Consider the following 19,663-nt stretch of genomic DNA (forward strand, 5'->3'; position numbering starts at 1 on the left):
AAATCAAACCACAATGAACAATTCAAATCATTAATGCAAAACAGAAATCAGGGCTCAATGCAGAATCTAGCTAGATACATAACAATATGTAACTAAAAAAGATCTAGTTTTCTCTACCACCACCACCTTAAAATACAGAATTTATCAAATTGTAAAATTTTCACCTCTGATAATGGATGTATAACATAATTTACATTTAAGTATACACTAAGTATAAACCTATCTCAATGTGGTGCTTATGTAATTGTTTGACCAAAGCCTTTGGAAAATTGTGCTAGAACTAATAAAGATTATTAATATTATTATTATAATTATTATATTCTGTAAAACTCATTACGTTACATATTACCATACCTACTCTGAATTACGATACATAAATACCTACCAATGTTTCGTTATACTGAACTCATCAACAGACTCGGCATTTTCTGTAAAATAAAATATGAAAACATCATAGTGCATTCTGAGGAAACGTTTTACTTATTACTTATGGAATAAACTCTTAGTTTTGCACAACTGTACAGATATGTGTTCATCAAAATAATGGATGATGAAGGCAGAAGAAATATCAAAGAGGCAGGCGCAGTTCTTTATATAATGTTGTATTGACCTACAAACACACTGATTAAGACATAAGGAGAGGAAAGCCCACACTTTTGTGGAAAGGGTCATCTTTAAAAATATTAATTACCTTTGTCCATTTTGAATGTTAAACAATAGATATTTGATACATAAAACTGACATATTAGTAAACACTTAATCTGATCTTAATTTTTTTATACTGTTTTATTTTAAGTCCCCAATATATATGATGTTTTGTCTACCTTTTGTTATGATTGGGACAGTTCCGTACGGACATTTTATGCAGTCGCATGCTAAGGGTGTGCCTTGTTTCCAACATTCCTTAGGTCTGCGGGGGCCGTAACCTTTTTTGTCATCACAAAAGCATTTAGATTCGGAAATCTAAAAAAGAAAACAATAAGAACAACCTGGATTTAATTCTGTTTGCTATTATAGGATATACACTTGCCATGTCATGAAATGATGCGTAATTGCAGTTTAACACGTGAATTATTTTCTCTAAAAGTGTTTGTTAATCCTTACTCTGTTACAATTTTAGCAAAATTTAAGAACTGGATAAAACTGGTTTCGTTTGACCCTATGGAGTCGTTTACAGAAGGTTGCATTAATAATCAGTTTAAAAGCTGGTGTGATATAATTTTTTTCGTTCAGGGCTATTCTTAATCCGTGGGATCATCTTTGAGATCACGTGCAAAGAGGAGCATAATAGGTCAAGCTGTGGGTGTTTTACTGTATAGTAACATAAGGAGTTTTAGGGCTGCTTTTCTCTGAGAGATAATATACTTTCAACGATCTTTTTAATGTGCATTGACGCGTGAATGAGAGACAAGATGGTATTTTTGTAAGCTGCTATATTTAGCTACTCACTCCATTGCACTCCATTGCGTGACAGCTGTGACATCTAGGATCTGGTATGCATTGTTTGTCCGATATAAAAATCCTAAAGATATCTTATGATTTCATATGATGTAACGTGTTGTGGTCCAAAAATTCCCGAGTATACTGTAAAAACGGTGTTTAGCTCCTAAACACATTTCTAAGCGCCTGTTTTGTCTAATTTTTTGGGCGCGTTTAGCTTCTTAATGTATTTTGGCAATTCTCTTAACTCTATTGTTTGAAACTACATGCTGGTGCTTGGTTGGTTTTTGTTGCAAAAATGATTCTGTATACATCTTTATCAGGCCTATTTTAAATAAGGCTGGGCACGAAGCATTCGCGCAGGCTCCTCCACGCTTTCAACAGCTCCACATGTTTACAGGGGGAAGTGTTTAGTCAAACTGTTGAGCTTTGTAATAAACTTGTTATGGGACTTATTATGAAACTGATCACATAGCTTAACCCTCAATCACCTTTCAGGGGCCTCGCAGGCCCGGACCCTTGTATCTTTTGCTCTCTCTTCATTCGCATGAGGTTTTGAGCCTGTTCCTTTCATGTAATCCTCAAGCAACTTATACCACATCAATGGATAAATAATTAGTTTTGAAATAATTTACAACATATGTAGAAATTAACTTTTCCAAAAGTTAGTCCCATTTCCTGGAAACCGGGCCTCTGAGGCCCGGTCGCTTGATAACTTTACTTCCACATGGGATAAATAAGTCCATGTTACCTCAAATAGCTTTGCTATAAAATGTTTTACACAAGCAATATCATGTGTGCTATGACTATCAGTATGGTCAATGAAATCTGCCTGTGAAAGATTCAAGACCTGGAGAAATTATTATTTATGAGTAATCGGTCACCTTGGTCACCTGATATGCAGATATCAGTTTAAATCTATCATTATTACATACCTGATAGACTGCTCTACCTTTGCGAAACTTTCCATTTTGAGAAAAAAAAAAACGTTTTTCATACACAGTGTATACTCATGCACCCAGGTGGAGGTAAAGCGAGCAAGGGACTGGTGTAACATGAAAATCTGACTCCCCCAGTCAGATTTTCATAATGAAAATCTGACTCCCCATGAAAATTTGACTCCCCCTCCACAAATGTTCATAAATCTTATTTTATTTGAGTATATGACTGTGATATTATAGTATGTAAAATGGAGGATACTTTGGCACTTTTTTTTAAGTTTGCAGGTGAATATTTTCATGAAAAAAATATGAAAATTAAAAATGTGCACTTAACCGCCCATTGTCTCCCCTTTGAAAAAGCTATTTATTTGATATTGGATGATCATTTCTACATGTTTCCTTTAAATTTACTTTATGAAGATTATATTGGAAATATTTGAAAGTTTGATGGTAAACTATTGGGTGAAAAAACTAAATAAAAAAAACATGAAAAATAGAAAATTAAAAATGTGCATTTTATCACCCAATAACTCCCCTATGAAAAAGCTATTTATTTGATATTTGATGATCATTCTGACATTTTTTTTAGGATACTTTATGAAAAATATATTGGAAATATTTAAAAGTTTGATGATAAAATAGTGAGTGAAAGAATGAAAAATAAATCATGAAAATCTTCATTTTTATGCCCATGAGATTTGGATTCCCATAAAGAAAAGGACCTATTTTATATTCAGTCACCATACCATAGTCTACATAGTTTGCACAGAGATGTACATTTTGTTATTATTTGAAAGTTTGGTGGTGAAAATTTTGGTGAATATTTTTAAAACAAGTATTCATCTTACTACCTGTAGGTTTTGCACTTCCATGTCAAAATGCTACATTTTTAACTCAAGAAATTGGCCCCATCGCCTTTTTACTTAATTCTTCTTATATAGCATACCCAGTATTTTACCATTCAAACTTTCAAATATTTCCAATATATTCTTCATTAGGTATCCTTAAAGAAAAGATGTCAGAATGATCATCAAATATCAAATAGATAGCCTTTTCATAGGGGAGTCATTGGGTGTTAGAATACATATCTTTAATTTTTCTTATTTTTCATGTGTTTTTTTATTATTTTTTTCACCCAATTTTTTAACCATCAAACTTTCAAGTACTTTCAATATATTCCTCATAAAGTATCCTCTGAGAAAAGATGTCAGAATGATCACCAAATATGAAATAAATAGCTTTTTCATAGGGGGGTCATCGGGTGTTAGAATATAAATCTTTCATTTTTTCTTATTTTTTAATGTGTTTTTTTTTTAATTATCATTTTTTTCACCCAATTTTTTAACCATTAAACTTTCAAGTACTTTCAATATATTCCTCATAAAGTATCCTCAAAGAAAAGATGTTGAAATGGTCATCAAATGTCAAATAAATAGCTTTTTCATAGGGGAGTCCTTGGGTGGTAAAATAAAAATCTTTAATTTTTTTTAAATTTTTCATGAAAATTTTCACCTGCACACTAACAAAAAGTGCCAATGTGTCCTCCATTATGCATACTACAAGATCATAGTCATTTACTCAAATTAAATTAGATTTTTTTATGTTTTTTGGGGGGAGTCAGATTTTCATGGTACACCGGGCCTCTGAGGCCCGGTTTCAGGGTTTACGTAGGGTTCCATTTCCTTGTGGATGAGGGTTAAAGTGCCACACTTCTAAGCATGTTAAACATTTTCGTCTGTTCGTGTTTAGCTTTAACACAGATTTCTTTTAAGCGTTTAAAATGTTAAACACTGTTTTTACAGTGTAATATGGCGGCCTCCATATTACACTGTAATGTTGGGTCACGCATTATAGGTACATAGAAGGTTTAAACGGTTACCACGCTAAAAAAGTACAAGAGATTGTAAGTGCACGGAAAACGTATTTGTCGGCAAGATGGAAAAATGGTAGTGAGGCCAGATGTTTTATCATTTATTTAAGGTAGATCGGTCGTTACATGTTCCAACGTTCGAATTTTTTTAAAGTTTTTTTGTTTGAAGAGACACCCAAGTACATTAAAAATTTGCAAAAAAAATTGGGGGTCACCGACCAAATAAGAGAACTATGCCCAAGTATGTTACACCCTGCATATCGCACTAGTCCCCATTCAAATCAATGGGAAAATGGGTGTTTTTTCACTAAAGCATTATTTTTTTATGATTTCCTAACGTTCGAATTTTTTTTAATTTTTTTTATGTAAAGAGGCATCCAAGTACATTTAAATTTTGCCAAAAAAATTGGGGGTCACCGACCAAATAAGAGAACTACGCCAAGTTGAAGTGCATTACACCCTGCGTGACGCACTAGTCGCCATTCAAATGAATGGGAAAATGGGCGTTTTTTTTCACTAAAAAGTTATTTTTTTTAATGATTTTCTAACGTTTGAATTTTTATGTTTGGTTTGTGTGGAGAGACATCCAAGTACATTTAAAACTTTCATTATGTTTAACAGATGAAGTGAGTATACTAAGTACATGTATTTCCAGATTTGTCATACTGATGCGAAGGTGTAAGCCATTAACTTTACAACAGATTTATTGAAGAGGGAAATATGTCATGCATGTGAAAATAGTTTATTGCCGTTGTTATCTATTTATGTAATGAATATAATATAAATGTAATTTTTGGCTCCCCCCCCCCCCCCCTTAAAAATGGAAATCAGCACACAGAAAAATCTCATTAATATTGTATGTACCAGCACCACTCAAAAAGTCAAAAATCCACCAATAGCTTGAAAATTTTCAACAACACTGCCCTTCAAGAAATCGACGGTAAGACGTTTTTTTTCGCGGTTTTGCCCGTCATGCCCATCGTAAACACTGTGTTGTCAAGTAAAATGAAGCGTCTGATACAAAGTATCAAACGCGGCATTCACATGCTTGCTTGTGATGCTTTCAGTACACTTTGTTTACACTGACAAGTCGAGGTCAGAATTTTTTTCTGTATAATGTTACGCAGTTTAAAATTTGATTAGTGCATTTTCTTCAAGCTGTATGGCCATTTTCTGAACATTTGTATAAGCTACGAAATATTTCTCATCGGAAAATCACCCAACAGCTTTCCAAGTACAAGTGAGTAATGTACAGTTTTCGTCTAGCGTTCTACCTCAAAATATACGCAACCGCTTTGGTTGAAATTTACAAGACTTATTCTTTACATGATATAGTGCGGTGGCCCACAAGTGCACTCCAAATTCCAAACGACACTCCCAATTCTAAACCTCACACCGAATACTTAAACTTCACTCTCAATTCTTAAACCTCACTCCGAATTCGTAAACCTCACTCCGAATTCGTAAACCCCATTCCGAATTCGCAAACCTCACTCCGAATTCGTAAACCTCACTCCAAATTGAAAAAGCTCACTCCGAATTCGCAAACCTCATTCCGAATTCGTAAACCTCACTCCGAATTGAAAAAGCTCACTCCGAATTCGCAAACCTCACTCCGAATTCGTAAACCTCACTCCGAATTCAAAAAGCTCACTCCCAATTCCACTATGCCAATTCTCATCAAAGTTCTCTTCGTAAAGCTCACTCCTAATTCCACTATGCCCATTCTCATCAAAGTTCTCTTCGAGAAATCTTATGAAACAGTAATTCGTCTGGGGCAAATAATTTTTTTTTTTAGCTGGGCGCTTCCAGTGAAAGGTTCGAGAGAGTTTTAGCAAACAGTGCGAATTGTGTTACATTTTGGTTTGCGTGATACATACCTTACGAAAATAAACCAACAGTTTACGTCACAAGGTCAATTGACTTCTCCAGCTATTTTCAGTATTTTTCACAATTACACACACACACATACACACACTCTCTCTCGCCAGGGACACAAATTGGGGGCAAGAAGCAATTTACAGGTTTACCATTATAAATAAAAGGACAAATTAAGTGACACTGCTCCCAATTTTCTCAACATAGGATTGATACTACTAATAATCCATACATGTCAGGGGTGGATCCAGGATTATTTGAAGGGGGATCTTTTTTTTTATTTTTTTTTTTTTTTTGGAATGACAGGCTGCACATGCAGAGCTGCCCCCCCCCCCCCCCCTTATAGGGCGAACAGTGCTATTTGGTACGTTTTAGAACTATTATTCAAAATTCTAATTTTAACATTGGTGTGATTTTTTTTTACAGAATTCAAAAGGGGGGTCAAGACCCCCCTCACACGCCTCCCCCCCCCCCATCCACCACTGCATGTTATTCATTCGAAATCGATTAAAAAAGTGTAATTAATCTGATTAATTTCAATTATTAGATTATCTATGATCTTAGATGAATATTTCAGCTGCAAAAGAGTGAGGGGCTACTAATTACTATTATCAAGTATACTCGGTTATATAACAGGTACATGTGTAGCCCTACAGTATATGATAATACGGATTGTTTTGCCCATTTATAAATAATATAAGCCAATGTCGACACCCTGAAACATGTTATCTGTATTAAACATTCATTTCAAAATAATCATGTGAAAATGCTTGAAGTTGTAAATAATAAATAACGCACGTTTATTTACATACATGTAGTGCATAAATCTGTTCCTTCCAACGCTGTTTCAACTCGTAATTCTGTTCTCATATTCATAATACATGTATAATTCCTTAAAACGACACACACAAGAAAACACGTAAACATAATATATTTTAATTGTGACTTGCTGTTAAGTACATGTATGTTTATCCCTATTTTCTTCATTTCTTCTATTTCCTTGAGCTTAAAAGGGTCATACGTCTACGTCATCATTTTGTGAATGGGAATACAGCGCACCAAGTAGTATGAAAAATAACTAGTTTTCACACAAAGCCCTCTATTGGCAAAATCCCCTAGCCCATCTTAGAATATTACTTCCGACTTTATACGGCAGTGAACGGGGTTAAAATATGAATTCGGAGTGAGGTTTACGAATTCGGAGTGAGCTTTTTCAATTCGGAGTGAGGTTTACGAATTCGGAGTGAGCTTTTTCAATTCGGAGTGGGGTTTACGAATTCGGAGTGGGGTTTACGAATTCGGAGTGAGGTTTGCGAATTCGGAGTGAGCTTTTTCAATTCGGAGTGAGGTTTACGAATTCGGAGTGGGGTTTACGAATTCGGAGTGAGGTTTGCGAATTTGGAGTGAGCTTTTTCAATTTGGAGTGAGGTTTACGAATTCGGAGTGAGGTTTGCGAATTCGGAGTGGGGTTTACGAATTCGGAGTGGGGTTTTAGAATTGAGAGTGAAGTTTAAGTATTCGGTGTGAGGTTTAGAATTGGGAGTGTCGTTTGGAATTTGGAGTGCACTTGTGGGCCACCGCAATATAGAACCTACGTGCATAATTTGTGAGCGTTAGCTGTCATTCTTTTTCTACAGTGCCCATTCAAATTTGAAAAAGCTATTTCCGTCGATTTCTTGAAGGGCAAGTCTATGAACGTTCTACAGTTGTCGTATGGAATCATAGTCGACTCATAGTCGGGGAATGTTGTCGAAAACCTATATCGATCATACCGAGTTAAAGACAAGTTGATAATGTTTGTTTATCTTATAGATAATTGTTTTATTTCCTTAAACTGATAAAACAGACTGAAATGTCGTTAGAGACGATTGACGATGCGCTGAAATTGCGCAAATCGTCAAATTACGTAACGACCGATCTACCTTACAATGACATTTTGCTCCTGGTTTAAAGTGAATGGAAGGTCTTATAGTTTCGAGCCGCAGCCAGAGCTGTTGTTATTAATTTAGATCCACAGATGGCAAATGGAATAAGCTCCCCGAAGCTTTCTCTATTAGGCTGCAGTGGAGTCACAAGCCTCTAGGGGCATACTAAACGCTCTATATAGCGCTGCGGGAGAGGACTGAAGGCCCACTGTTCCAGGTTAATTGATTGGTATGGAGACGACAGTCCTTACCTAACCAGACGATGTTGATGCAGTTCGGAAAGGTATGGTGAAAACGGTCAAGGTTCCGATAACCCATGGCAGTGGGAACAGTGTGACAGGAATAAGAGTCTGGTGTGACTGAAAGTCCGGGACCCTCAGTTTCACAAACCAAGGATCCTCCTCTCTGAAACTGAGGGCCCACATTGAAAAACGGGGTCTTTGCGATAGATTGTGGAACGAAGAGTCCCCCGGACTTTATATCATATCCGGTCTCTACGTTTCGTTACAGTTAGGACACTCCTAAATAACTCCTAAATGACTCTACCGATATTTTAAAGTATTTACCTATTTTTTTCACAAAAACCTTTTATCTGGAAATGTCTATTGCAGCAAAGATGAGGTGCTTTAAACATCAGTTTAAATGTATAACGTAAAACAGCTCCCAGAAAATACCCATCACAAAATGAAATGACCCTTTGATGAACATATGTCTGGAACTAACGTTTTTATAATGCATCATGTAACGTTGAGTTGCACATTTTCACCGTGGATCCATCTTGCATTCGGAGGTACTTGAACGATGGCACGTATGCAGCCGGTACAGCAATTAATAAAAAACGTTGCATACGCAGAAGTGAGTCAAAACACAATCAGGTAGGTGGCTGTGTGGTAATATTTTAACATTTGTGCATTGACCCTTCATTTATTATTAAAGTGTCATTGAAAATATACTTATTTTATGACACGTTTTGAAGAGTTTGGATGGTGATATCATTCCACGCAGTGATATTTGCCTGGCGTAGTTCATCACGCTTTACCATCCGATGGCTATAACTATTAATTATGTGACTAATTTCCGCCCACAGATTTTTAATTGGGTTCATATCCAGGTCAAGGCAGTAGCTGAACCCATTGATTTTGAAGAAAAACACTGATTCTGCGAGCTCGATGTGGGGGTGCGTAGTGGTCCTGGTACACAAAGTTGTTCCTGAAGATGACTCTTACAAAGGGAAGCATTGTTTGCTGTAGAATGTCTCTGTAGGAAGCCTGATTGAGGTTGCATGCCCTCTAGAAAAACCAACTGGTTCTGGGTACAAACCAACTGGTTAATGAACTGCTCCCCAAACACAGACGTTACCACCCCCTGCTTGCATCCTAGGTAGTGCACAACCATCGTTTTATGCCTTTCGTACACGTCGGCGGACACGGATTCGACCGAAAGCCCTAAAAATTCAAAATTTGGCCTCATCACTTAAAACGACGTGATGTCAGTGGTTTCGCTGCAAAAGCATGGGACACCCAGCCAATGCAGACGACGCTGTATATGACTGCTGTTAACAGTGGTTTCCCTACTGGTATTCATGCAAAATAACCGGCTTACAGCTATCTTATGTTCGCGGGGGATCTTGAAACGGGCGTTTGAATGACACACTGTCACTCTTTTCTGAGGACACTGGTTGTGTTTGTACGACCAGAACGGTACATTTGTATTTCAAGTGTAGGACAACATACATCCAACTTTTTATAAACAGGGTCATCCCATGGGGTTAGGAAATATGACCTAGGGGCAGCTTACAATAGCAAGAACACTCCTAAAAATTAGACCCAGTGGGTATTTATGTAAAAAAGCAGCTTACAAAAAGCATCTTGTCCCTTATTTTCGCACCATTTACTCACTATAGAATTACATTGAAAGTATAATTGTTTCTCAGGGAAAAGCAGTTTCAAAACAATTAACTGTAACCCTTTATTTACTACCTGCATTTTACTTAGATTTCCACTGTGGCAATAATCAACTTTACTTTTTTATACTATAATAAAAGTTTTGGAATACAGTGTAATCACACATCTGACACCGATATTTTACAATCTGCTTTTAATGACATGAGGTAATTGACTGGTGTTGCGTTACAAACACAGTGGTCATATTCACTATGAGCTAGGTATAGTGTGGATGTTTATCTGCATCATGTGTTGTTCAAATTAAAAAAAAAAGTTCATGGAGGATATAAAAAAGTATAATGCATATTGTTCGTAAATAAGGCCACGCAACATTCATCATACTGACACACCGCCATTACCTTTTCCGTGTTTATTTCCCTGATAATTTGTCCTTCTCCAGTACACGCTCCAAGACTTCGCAAGTAGGGCTCTAAAATGGGATACATTTATTCTGCAAACATGTTTTGTTTTGATTTCTGATAAGTAAAATGCGGCATTCGCTACATATTGCAACTTTTCGCTTATTATAATTATTCATATTGATAGAGTGAGAGAAAGTTTCATCCACAATTAAAACCTATTTGTGCAAAATATATAAAAATTATAACATGTCGATTTCCATATTTAAACCCTTATTTTAAACGAGATTGGTCATAATTATTTGCTGTTATCAACTGAAAAGCTGGTTATATACAGGGTATATACCAACAAGGATTGGAAACGGTTTACCTGCCCCTAAAGCGTAATTGCTGTCACTCTTCTCCTGCGACATAACTTTAGTAACGTCAGTGGCGATCACCTGTGCATAAGAATTACAATACTTATAAAGATGATAGAGAAGCTTGCGTGCTAATAATGACAACCGGCACATGTGAATAATTACACAAGTTATTGAATAAAAAGCACATTGTTCATTTAATAAAATGGTATTTGCGGAAACACAGCCCATAGGTGTCTGACATACAAATTGTTAGTGTTAAATAAACAGCATATGCTAGGGATGTCATTTATATATACCTGTATGAACAGTAATTTTCGTATTATCCCAAAATCCAGATACTGGTTTCGATACTAAAACCGGCATTAATTAATTCCCATAGTGAATTTTAGTAAAGTAATAATTTGTCACTATTGTCCGAGTGTGTACTAGCTTTATGTCATAAAACAGAGGAAGGGGAGAGAAAATATTAACTTTATAAATATGGTAGCACATATTTTAATGAATAATATATTTTATGAAGGCAAGAGAGATGCCAATTAGTTTCATAAGTCATTTACGCATTTTATATCCCATTATTTGTGTGAAGTTGGTAAAGAATTCAGCAGATTCGAACATAATTGAATAAAAGTTATCTTTAAAATAATCCAATCACACCAGTTAGCCAATTCTTTATTTCACCCTGAAAATTTAACAACCATTCCCCTTAATATTTATTGGCTATCATTCATATTTTCTTTCTAACACATTCATCTTATTAACATTCACTATCAGATTTAACATTAGATCTATCATATAAAAGTTAACTATAATCAAAAGGTATTCTATCTCAATATGATATCATTTTAAGCTAACTAGAAGGTTTTCAAAGTTGTTATATAATAAAACTTACAAGTCACTAAGAAAGAAATGTTTAGTTCATGGTGTGAGAATTGAGAACATTGAGAAATGGATAACAGAGAGCTATCAACCTCGCCAAAATGATACTCTCTACAACTGATATCCTCCCGTATTTTCTCCCACCTTTTATTGATTCATTTAGATAAAAAGTTTTACCATAAAAATAATTTTGTTGAAAATCATTTTTATCATTAACAAATGTCACAGATGACATAATCCAATGGAATGATTACATTGTATTTTTTGTTACTGTTGTTGATTTATTCAAATAAAATGCAGTGTGATCATATGCAGTATTTAAGTGGGACCATGACATTAGAGGGTAGGCATAGTTGTGCATTGACAAAATCGCACCTTATGCATCATACTGCCTCTGACACACAAGTCACTATCCCGCTAGTCAAGAGCTACTTGACACAGTGATTGTCGACAGCCAAGAGCAAGATCGATGCATTAGGATAAAACCTTAAACAATCACCATTTGTTCACTTGCAAAATTAAATGGGTTCTGTGGTTTTAGTAGGTACGATTTCATATCCTTTATTAACTCTGACATATTTAAAGGACTTTGTCCCGACATATTTTTAGGAAAATGACACCTGGGGTACCTGTCATCATATGAGATTCAGACTCCTGTTCCTGCTTTGCATGTATGTATTTTGTTTAAAATAAATATTTAAATGTTCTCAATTGAGATTGTATAAGATGATGCACAGTGCAAGGTGTAAATTTTGTTTAGATGTATCATCAGAATTACGGCTGGAAACAAAGAAAAATATTGTATGTGCTACTCTCTTCAGCTTCCAAAATGCCTCGAATAGAACAGAGTAGTAGTGTTATCCTCTAGCATTGTGTATTATAAAGATTTTCGCTTTACAAAAAAAGCCTCTGTTGTGAAAATACGAAACATACCGATATTTATCAATAAGGCCAAGAGGGAGCATACGAGCCACTCGACAGGAATATACTCAAGATGCACAACGATATTCTTCTGGCTCTTATCAATTGATAAGAAACAAGTGATACATAAGTAGTAGATATCTAAGTACTAGATTTGTCTTCGGTCTTTGGAACAATTGATCAGATATTTTGTTCAACAGACTGAAAAATTGTTTCAGTAATGTATAGATGGCATTGTATTGGCATGGTTTAAATCATACCTGACCGTTTTTACCTTCAATACTTCTATATCTAGCAGAACGTCTTTATCAGAGATTGACGTTATCCATCCATTTTTACTTGTCCAGTGACGACGAGAATAAATTTATTATAATGGACGCGGGATGAAACATTGCTTGGTTTGGACGTCTTTCACTCAATACACCTGTTTATTGAAGTGTTAAGATAGTATCGCATCAATGGTCCCCTCTTGAAATTACATTGTAAAAATTTGAAATTGTAAAATTACAATGTAGACTTTTGACTAGTTGAAACATAGTTCAAACAAGTTTATGGAGCGCCATTCACGCAAAAAATGCAGACGTCAATTCAACAATCTATCGGCACTATTTAACAGCCAAAACCTACTTTAACTATCTAAACTTAATTCTACTAAATTAGTTGTGGTCATTTTAATCATTCATCAAAATCTAACAATCAATAATAACGATTCAAAAGTCAGTTACTGCAACTCAACAATCAGTCACCGCAACTCAACAATCAGTCACCACAACTCAACAATGTATCAATGTATTTTTGCGTGAATGGCGTGAAAGCATGGTGGTTAGTTTAAGAATAATGGTGTGTTTCTCCAAGACATTGTCACACAGCATGTGGGGAATAATATTTATTAGGCAAATAGTACTAAAGAACCTCGGGGCACGAATAGTAGTAAAGGGTCTATAAATGGCCGGTGGTGAATTAGGCTGTTCGGACTTCCTATATCGTAATATCGGCGGATAAGAACAGGCTTGTTTTGTTGTATCAAAGTCGTCAGTAGATGGCGTGTAAAATAATATCGTTTCTGATCAGAATTATAAACCCGTACATGGTGATTGGGGTTCACGTCTTAGATTTTTTTAAGCACGATAAAATTTCCCAGCCTTGGTGACCTTGTGAAAATAATAATAAGAAAAGTGCCCTGGGAAATTCCAAACAGATTTGTACTAGTTACTCTCCAAAAACAAACTGCAACTAGGTTGATCAAAATTAGGCTGATCCATTCCTAATGATGATGAATTTCCATGGTCGTCACTTCCAGCATCGCCCTGTACATGAATATGACGAGCCACCAATGATACCAATACCTTCTTCACTGTACTCGGACCAGTCCTCGACCACTGACGGTCTGTACGCCTCCATCAGACCTTCTAACATCACCACCGTAGGTCCGGCCTCCTTCGACGACTTCAGTGAGGATGATAATAGTCACCAAGAGCAACATACAACTCGTTTTTACGGGAAACTAAAGCGGCTGCGTTTTTACCTCATGGCTATCTTCATTATGTGGTGTTTACAGATGATAGCCATAGTGGTGGTGGGGGCTGTGATTCACCTTCATCGACATGACGGCGACAAAGCGTCTACCGGGGAAGTAAGTGTTATATTAATAAAGGCGCTTGTACTTGAACAGGTTTACTAATATTGTTGTGTTCGTAAAATAATCATGTAGCACTTGTGTGTAATTGGCTGTTTACCTCAGAGCCACTTTAACGTAGAAGGTCAGGAACTGCGCAGCTGGAGATGATCAGCTGGATGTCACATAGTACAAGGCTAGAAATGGCCAGTTACAGGTGGCTGGAAATGACCACCTTCAGGTGGCTGGAAATGACCGCTGGGGGGTGGGGCGCTCAAACAGTGCATGGCTGAAAATAGCCAACTGGAGACGTACAGAGAGTGACCGCAGAGGAGTATAAATTTATAGGGGCGCACTCTCAGACTATGGGGAGAGTAGCAGTCTGTTAGTATAAGACCAGTGTTAGATCACTATTAGCAGAGCACTGACATCCTCAGACTTAGATTTAGAGCACCTACTTACTAGTCATTGACTGTAACTTAGTTTCAATAAACAGGAAGTTAATTTGCGAGAAAAGGGAACGACATCTGCCTTGGTTTCTTCGAGTGAAAAACGTAAATATAGTATAAATACCCATGGCTAAATTCACGCTGGGTAATGCATAGCACTCATTCAGGGTTATTTGTGACCCGATTTAACAGACCCCTTACTTCCCCAGGCTATTTCTGTTAAGAAGAAAGAGGAAGTAATGCATTGCATACATTGATGACGCATGTTTTCACATTCAAACACATTAAGTTCAGTTGTAATGTATTGCATTTAACTTTTGATTCAATGAATTTTAATTAATTTTTTTACAGCTTTTGGGGAATGTCGAGAAGCAAGATCTCACAGGTGGGAAAGAATTAAGCAAAATCATAATTTTCCATTGATCTTTATCATTGGAATTGGAAGTGAAAGGCCTTACACAAGTCGTGTCACAGGATTTGGGCTGAAGCGACAAAATTTGCTTTTGTTAAATCCACGAGTCAACACTTTTCTTGTGTAGACTTACTTAGCCTTTTCAATGTCATTTCCATTGATTTATTTTTATTGGCTAGTTCCATAGTATGTAATGTTAGTCATTAATAGTCAGGAGGTGAGAAAATAAAGTCGTTGTTCTGTTCTTGTCATGTGTGGTGTATATACAGCGGCATGTAACGTAAACGGAGCTAAGATCAATAGACACTGAAAGAGGTAGAGGCATAAATAGAGAGGAGGTGGGGCGGGAACTGAACAGGAGAGTAATGGATATGTGATATAAAATAACATGCTGGTCAGATTTGGAATTATTATAGATTTTGAAAGGAGTTCATGATATAAAATATCATTCACAACATGGCTAAATCGCGGAAAGTATTTTGTTTCTAGTAAGTTAACCTTAAATTAAAATGAACCTGCGAAACTCATCTCCTGAATTATGGCAAAATAACGCATAAAACATTACACCTGTTTTATCTTTATTTGATTAAAAAAAAATGATTGTATGACACATAAAAGGAAACATTGTTAATACTCGTCTTATTAGATGTAATGAGAAATATGTCGAGGTTGGCTACCAGCAGTCCCCTGCAAAAGAGAGGGATCAACAACATCACGCAGAAACTGGATTCCTTGGAAAGTATGTTTTATGGTAAATATGTTTTGTTAATCCAAGCAAACATTTTTCGTTATGGGAACAGGTAGGGTGTTATTTTCGTTTTAATGGGGGTTAAAGTCGGGGGTTTAACCTAATAGTTAATCTTTTAAAGTAATGGATAGTTTTTCCAGTTGTGAACAAATAAATTATTTCTGTTTTACTAAACATGGTATTCGTGGAAAGCATGAGCAGACCCGAATTCCCGTGTCTGGGATCAACTTTATTCATTTATTTATTATTCATCATTTATATATTTAAGTTTCTGAATATATCTCTTATTCCAGGTCTCCAAGCTAATGTCACTGACTTGCTCCAATCATCCAGGAAAGGCTCCGTCCGGTTGACACTTGCCCATCTGATAGGCTGGAAAACCAATTACACTGCTCGTGAGTTCTCTAAACAGTTGTTTTTAATACGTTTAACAAGGCGGTGACTTTGTTTGTAAAATAATTACATATGCCTAATATTTAAATATTGTGAGTGTCCTTATGTTTTAATATTACAAATGATACACGGTCATTGACTTTGGTTGAATCACCTCTTGGAAACTATTAACCGGAAGCTTGGATAAGTGTCCGACGCCAAAACTGGCCTGTTGAACATTATTCTTCTTTCGAAGATCTACAATTATTTCTCTCAAACATTTTGATACACTGAGTGTTATCAAGTATAGATAATTATATAAGCTTATTGTGTATATTTCCAAATATTTTCTACTTGTATCTCTAAAATGTGTATATGCGGAATGTTTCACTGAAAATGTTCCATGTTGTATTAATAATCGTATAAAACAATGTTTCGTCTATGTATCACTTTTCTCCTCTTTGCGCAAGTATGTTATAAAAATAAGTAAATTATTAACCATTTCCCACTGCATGTATGAAAAAACCGACAGCCATTGACATAATGTGAAACATTACTTACTTCTGTTTTATATTTTAGATTTTACTTGGCGAACCGGTCCCCACACAAATAGTTTTCTCACTGGAGACGTCCGATATGACGTCACCAAAGGGTGCTTAACTGTGGGGCGAGAGGGATACTTTCTCGTGTATAGTCAACTGTGTTTGAGAGGTCCAAAAAATGGAACGTTTGACCATCAGATCCAGAGGTACAGTGGAGATGGTTGGAAAAGGGGGCTTTATAAGGCAAGGTATTATACCGGGTCAAGTCGGGTTGATTGCGACACTTTAACAGGAATAATGCATCTTAGAGAAAATGACAGTATCAGAGTTGATCTTTCAAAAGACAATTATATCACTGGGAATAGTGCGTTCAATTCATTTGGTATGTACATGCTGTCATCACTGTAAGTTTAACTATAGACACTAAAGTGACGATATATGACATTTCATACGACGTCATTCTTCCAAACAAATTTGTGATTACTGAGAGCAAAATAATTTTTTTTAAAGCATTAATATAATATACATCGGCCAAAGGAATAATAATAATAATATTTTATTAAATATTTTTTACTGTGCCACAACAGGCATCATACATAGAATTGACTCTTATAGCTGTACACAATATCGTTAATTATATATATATATATATATATATATATATATATATATATATATATATATATATTAAAGCAACCTATCAAAAGCATATGTATATAATGCACTTCGTCTAAAGAAAGAAAACATATAACCATGTTTTTTTTTTTTTTGAAAATATGTTATTTTTGCTGATCCATGTATAGTAAATATACAGCAGACATGATACATATAGTTGAGTCTTACAGATGTACATTTTACCGTTTTGAAATTGTTTAACTTGAAGAACTATTTCGTTTATGTGTTCGTCGTTTTCTTTCTTCTGAATCTTAAAAGATTGTATAATAAACACCTTAAGTCATTTATTGATGAAAACTTAAAATATTAAGTAAAGAATATACAATTTTATTATTGAGAAGGGCAAATGAGTAGATTAAATGAAGAAGGTTAATGCAATGTAGTTAGTGCATTGTTCCAAAAAGCATATGTGCTTTTTACCGTGAGAAAATCATTTTGGCATGAAAACCAAAGCTGTAATGTATATTGAACGTGTAGGAGCTGCTGTATTTAATACTTATTTTTCTTCCAAAATGGGCGTTTCAGCACAGCAGCTTTTTTAGTGTTAAAATACCAAAAAAAAAGGAAAATAAAGCACCGTTATTGAACAATTTGTTTGATAACCATGTTTTTTTAAGACTCATATACATGTCTTGTTTACTTTTATGCTCTCACAATTGTGATATCATTGAATTTTTGTCACCCCTCTTGTTTCTTATAATCTACACTAAAGAAAAGCAGGTGACCTAACTTTTCAGTTTAAACAAGAAAAAAAATCAACTTAAAGGAATGCGCAGCCCAGCTTTCAGATGTGTTCGCGGAAATATTCAACTGGTCAATTGAAATTTGCAGAGTGCCTGAAATATGGAAGACAGCAACCATCATACCTGTGCCAAAAAGTAAAACTGTAGAGAATTTAAATGATCTCCGTCCTGTTGCTTTGACACCGTTGCCTATGAAGATATTCCAAAAAAAAATTATTTTGTCTTTTATTAAAACTTTAGTGCCAAATAGCTTTGATCCACTCCAATTTGCCTACCGCAGTAACAGAAGTGTAGATGATGCTCTTTCTATGTGTTTACACAAAGTTTTGGAACATCTCGATTGTAAAAATGTCTATGTTAGAATTTGTTGACTATAGCTCAGCATTTAATACTATTGTACCAAGCAAATTGCATTTCAAACTTTTGGATGATCTTAATTTTCCACCAGCACTCTGCGATTGGATTTTAGATTTTCTTTCAAACAGAAAACAGTCAGTAAAAGTCGGTAGTAAGCGATTTTTAAATAGCTTTTATCCTTCGGCAGAAACTGTTTTTAACTCTAACATGTAATTTTTATTTTCATTCTTTATATTTCAATGGCTCTACCACAGGGCAAAAGATTCCCGATTTTATACATTTGTATTTTATTGGCTTAATAAATTATTATTATTATTGTTATTATTATTATTATTACGACCGCAGCCATATGGTTTAATGTGCCATCTCTTTATTTTTTATTCGAATTTTCTACCTTGCATGAGTTTGTCAGTCTACTAATCCGGAATTCGGAATTCAATTGTGACTTGGGGTGTGGTCGACCCTGGGGGTGGTCTATTCTAATTTTTACATCGTGTTTTATGCTAGGCGCATGAAACGTGGCTGATTCTAGGACAATTCCCCCCCGGACAATCCCCCCCCGGACTATTCCCCCCGGACAATTCCCCCCGGACAATTCCCCCCCAGGACAATTCCCCCCCCCCCCTGACGATTCCCCCCCCCAAGAAATATGTATTTATATACAAATATAAAGTAGAAAGTGTAAAGTTTAAAACATTTCATCTATTTTATTAACATTTTTAGTGTGATAATATAACTTCATCATGAAACAAATTATTTTATAACAAATTCCCTTTTCATTGAGAACAAGTACAGGAAGATTTATTAAGTATCTAATCGAAGTATAACCACCTATCCTTCAGGTAAAAGTGGGGTAAACAGATGAACAGGTAAACAGATATTTTATAAATATTTTAGTGTGGTGGGTGGTGGTCAAGCAATTAAAAGTGACAAATAGTCACAGGGATACCTGGATAAGCGAGAAAATCTGTTTACCCCACCCCTCCCTAGAGATGAGCCTTGATTCAAGACTTACTGAATCAAGGGGGGGGGAGAAATAAAGCAATTAAAAGTAACAGTTAATTCATCAAAGGGCTACCTGGATGAGTGAGATCATCTGTTTACCCCTCCTTTACCTAGAGATATATATTCTTTGATCAGATTTTTAATAAAATGTTCTGTACTTCTATCTCGAAAATTTCATGTACTTATACTCCATGAAAATAAATTGTTTAATAAAATTAATATTATCTATC

At 35.5% G+C, this 19,663-nt stretch overlaps 2 protein-coding genes across 4 annotated transcripts in view; one reads left to right on the top strand and one right to left on the bottom strand.

Moving 5' to 3' along the window:
• LOC147759972 (uncharacterized) overlaps window positions 1-10,796 on the bottom strand; it is a 35,060-nt gene extending 24,264 nt beyond the window's left edge. Inside the window, exons 1-4 of the mRNA XM_086995634.1 lie at window positions 10,727-10,796; window positions 10,357-10,427; window positions 825-963; window positions 386-428 (exon numbers count right to left, since the gene is read on the bottom strand). Of these exons, the coding sequence (XP_086851760.1) occupies window positions 386-428; window positions 825-963; window positions 10,357-10,427; window positions 10,727-10,769 (296 nt within the window). The 5' untranslated portion in view covers window positions 10,770-10,796. The remainder of the gene's footprint in view (window positions 1-385; window positions 429-824; window positions 964-10,356; window positions 10,428-10,726) is intronic.
• A 2,662-nt stretch (window positions 10,797-13,458) lies between these two features.
• On the top strand, window positions 13,459-17,918 carry LOC147759975 (uncharacterized). Of its 3 annotated transcripts, none has more exons than XM_086996338.1 (5): window positions 13,459-14,148; window positions 14,931-14,964; window positions 15,638-15,730; window positions 16,033-16,134; window positions 16,691-17,918. In XM_086996338.1, the coding sequence occupies exons 1-5, from the start codon at window positions 13,783-13,785 to the stop codon at window positions 17,059-17,061; spliced, it is 966 nt and encodes a 321-aa protein (XP_086852464.1). In that variant the 5' UTR covers window positions 13,459-13,782; the 3' UTR covers window positions 17,062-17,918. The 3 variants fall into 3 exon arrangements, with proteins under 3 accessions (XP_086852464.1, XP_086852465.1, XP_086852462.1); XM_086996336.1 differs by having other exon boundaries at window positions 13,461-14,148; window positions 15,638-15,742; XM_086996339.1 differs by lacking the exon at window positions 15,638-15,730.
• Window positions 17,919-19,663: the final 1,745 nt, after the last annotated feature.

The sequence above is a fragment of the Lingula anatina genome, chromosome 9 (genome assembly GCF_051362555.1).
Source record: "Lingula anatina isolate TDL-2025a chromosome 9, LinAna3.0, whole genome shotgun sequence".
Lineage (NCBI taxonomy): Eukaryota > Metazoa > Brachiopoda > Lingulata > Lingulida > Lingulidae > Lingula > Lingula anatina.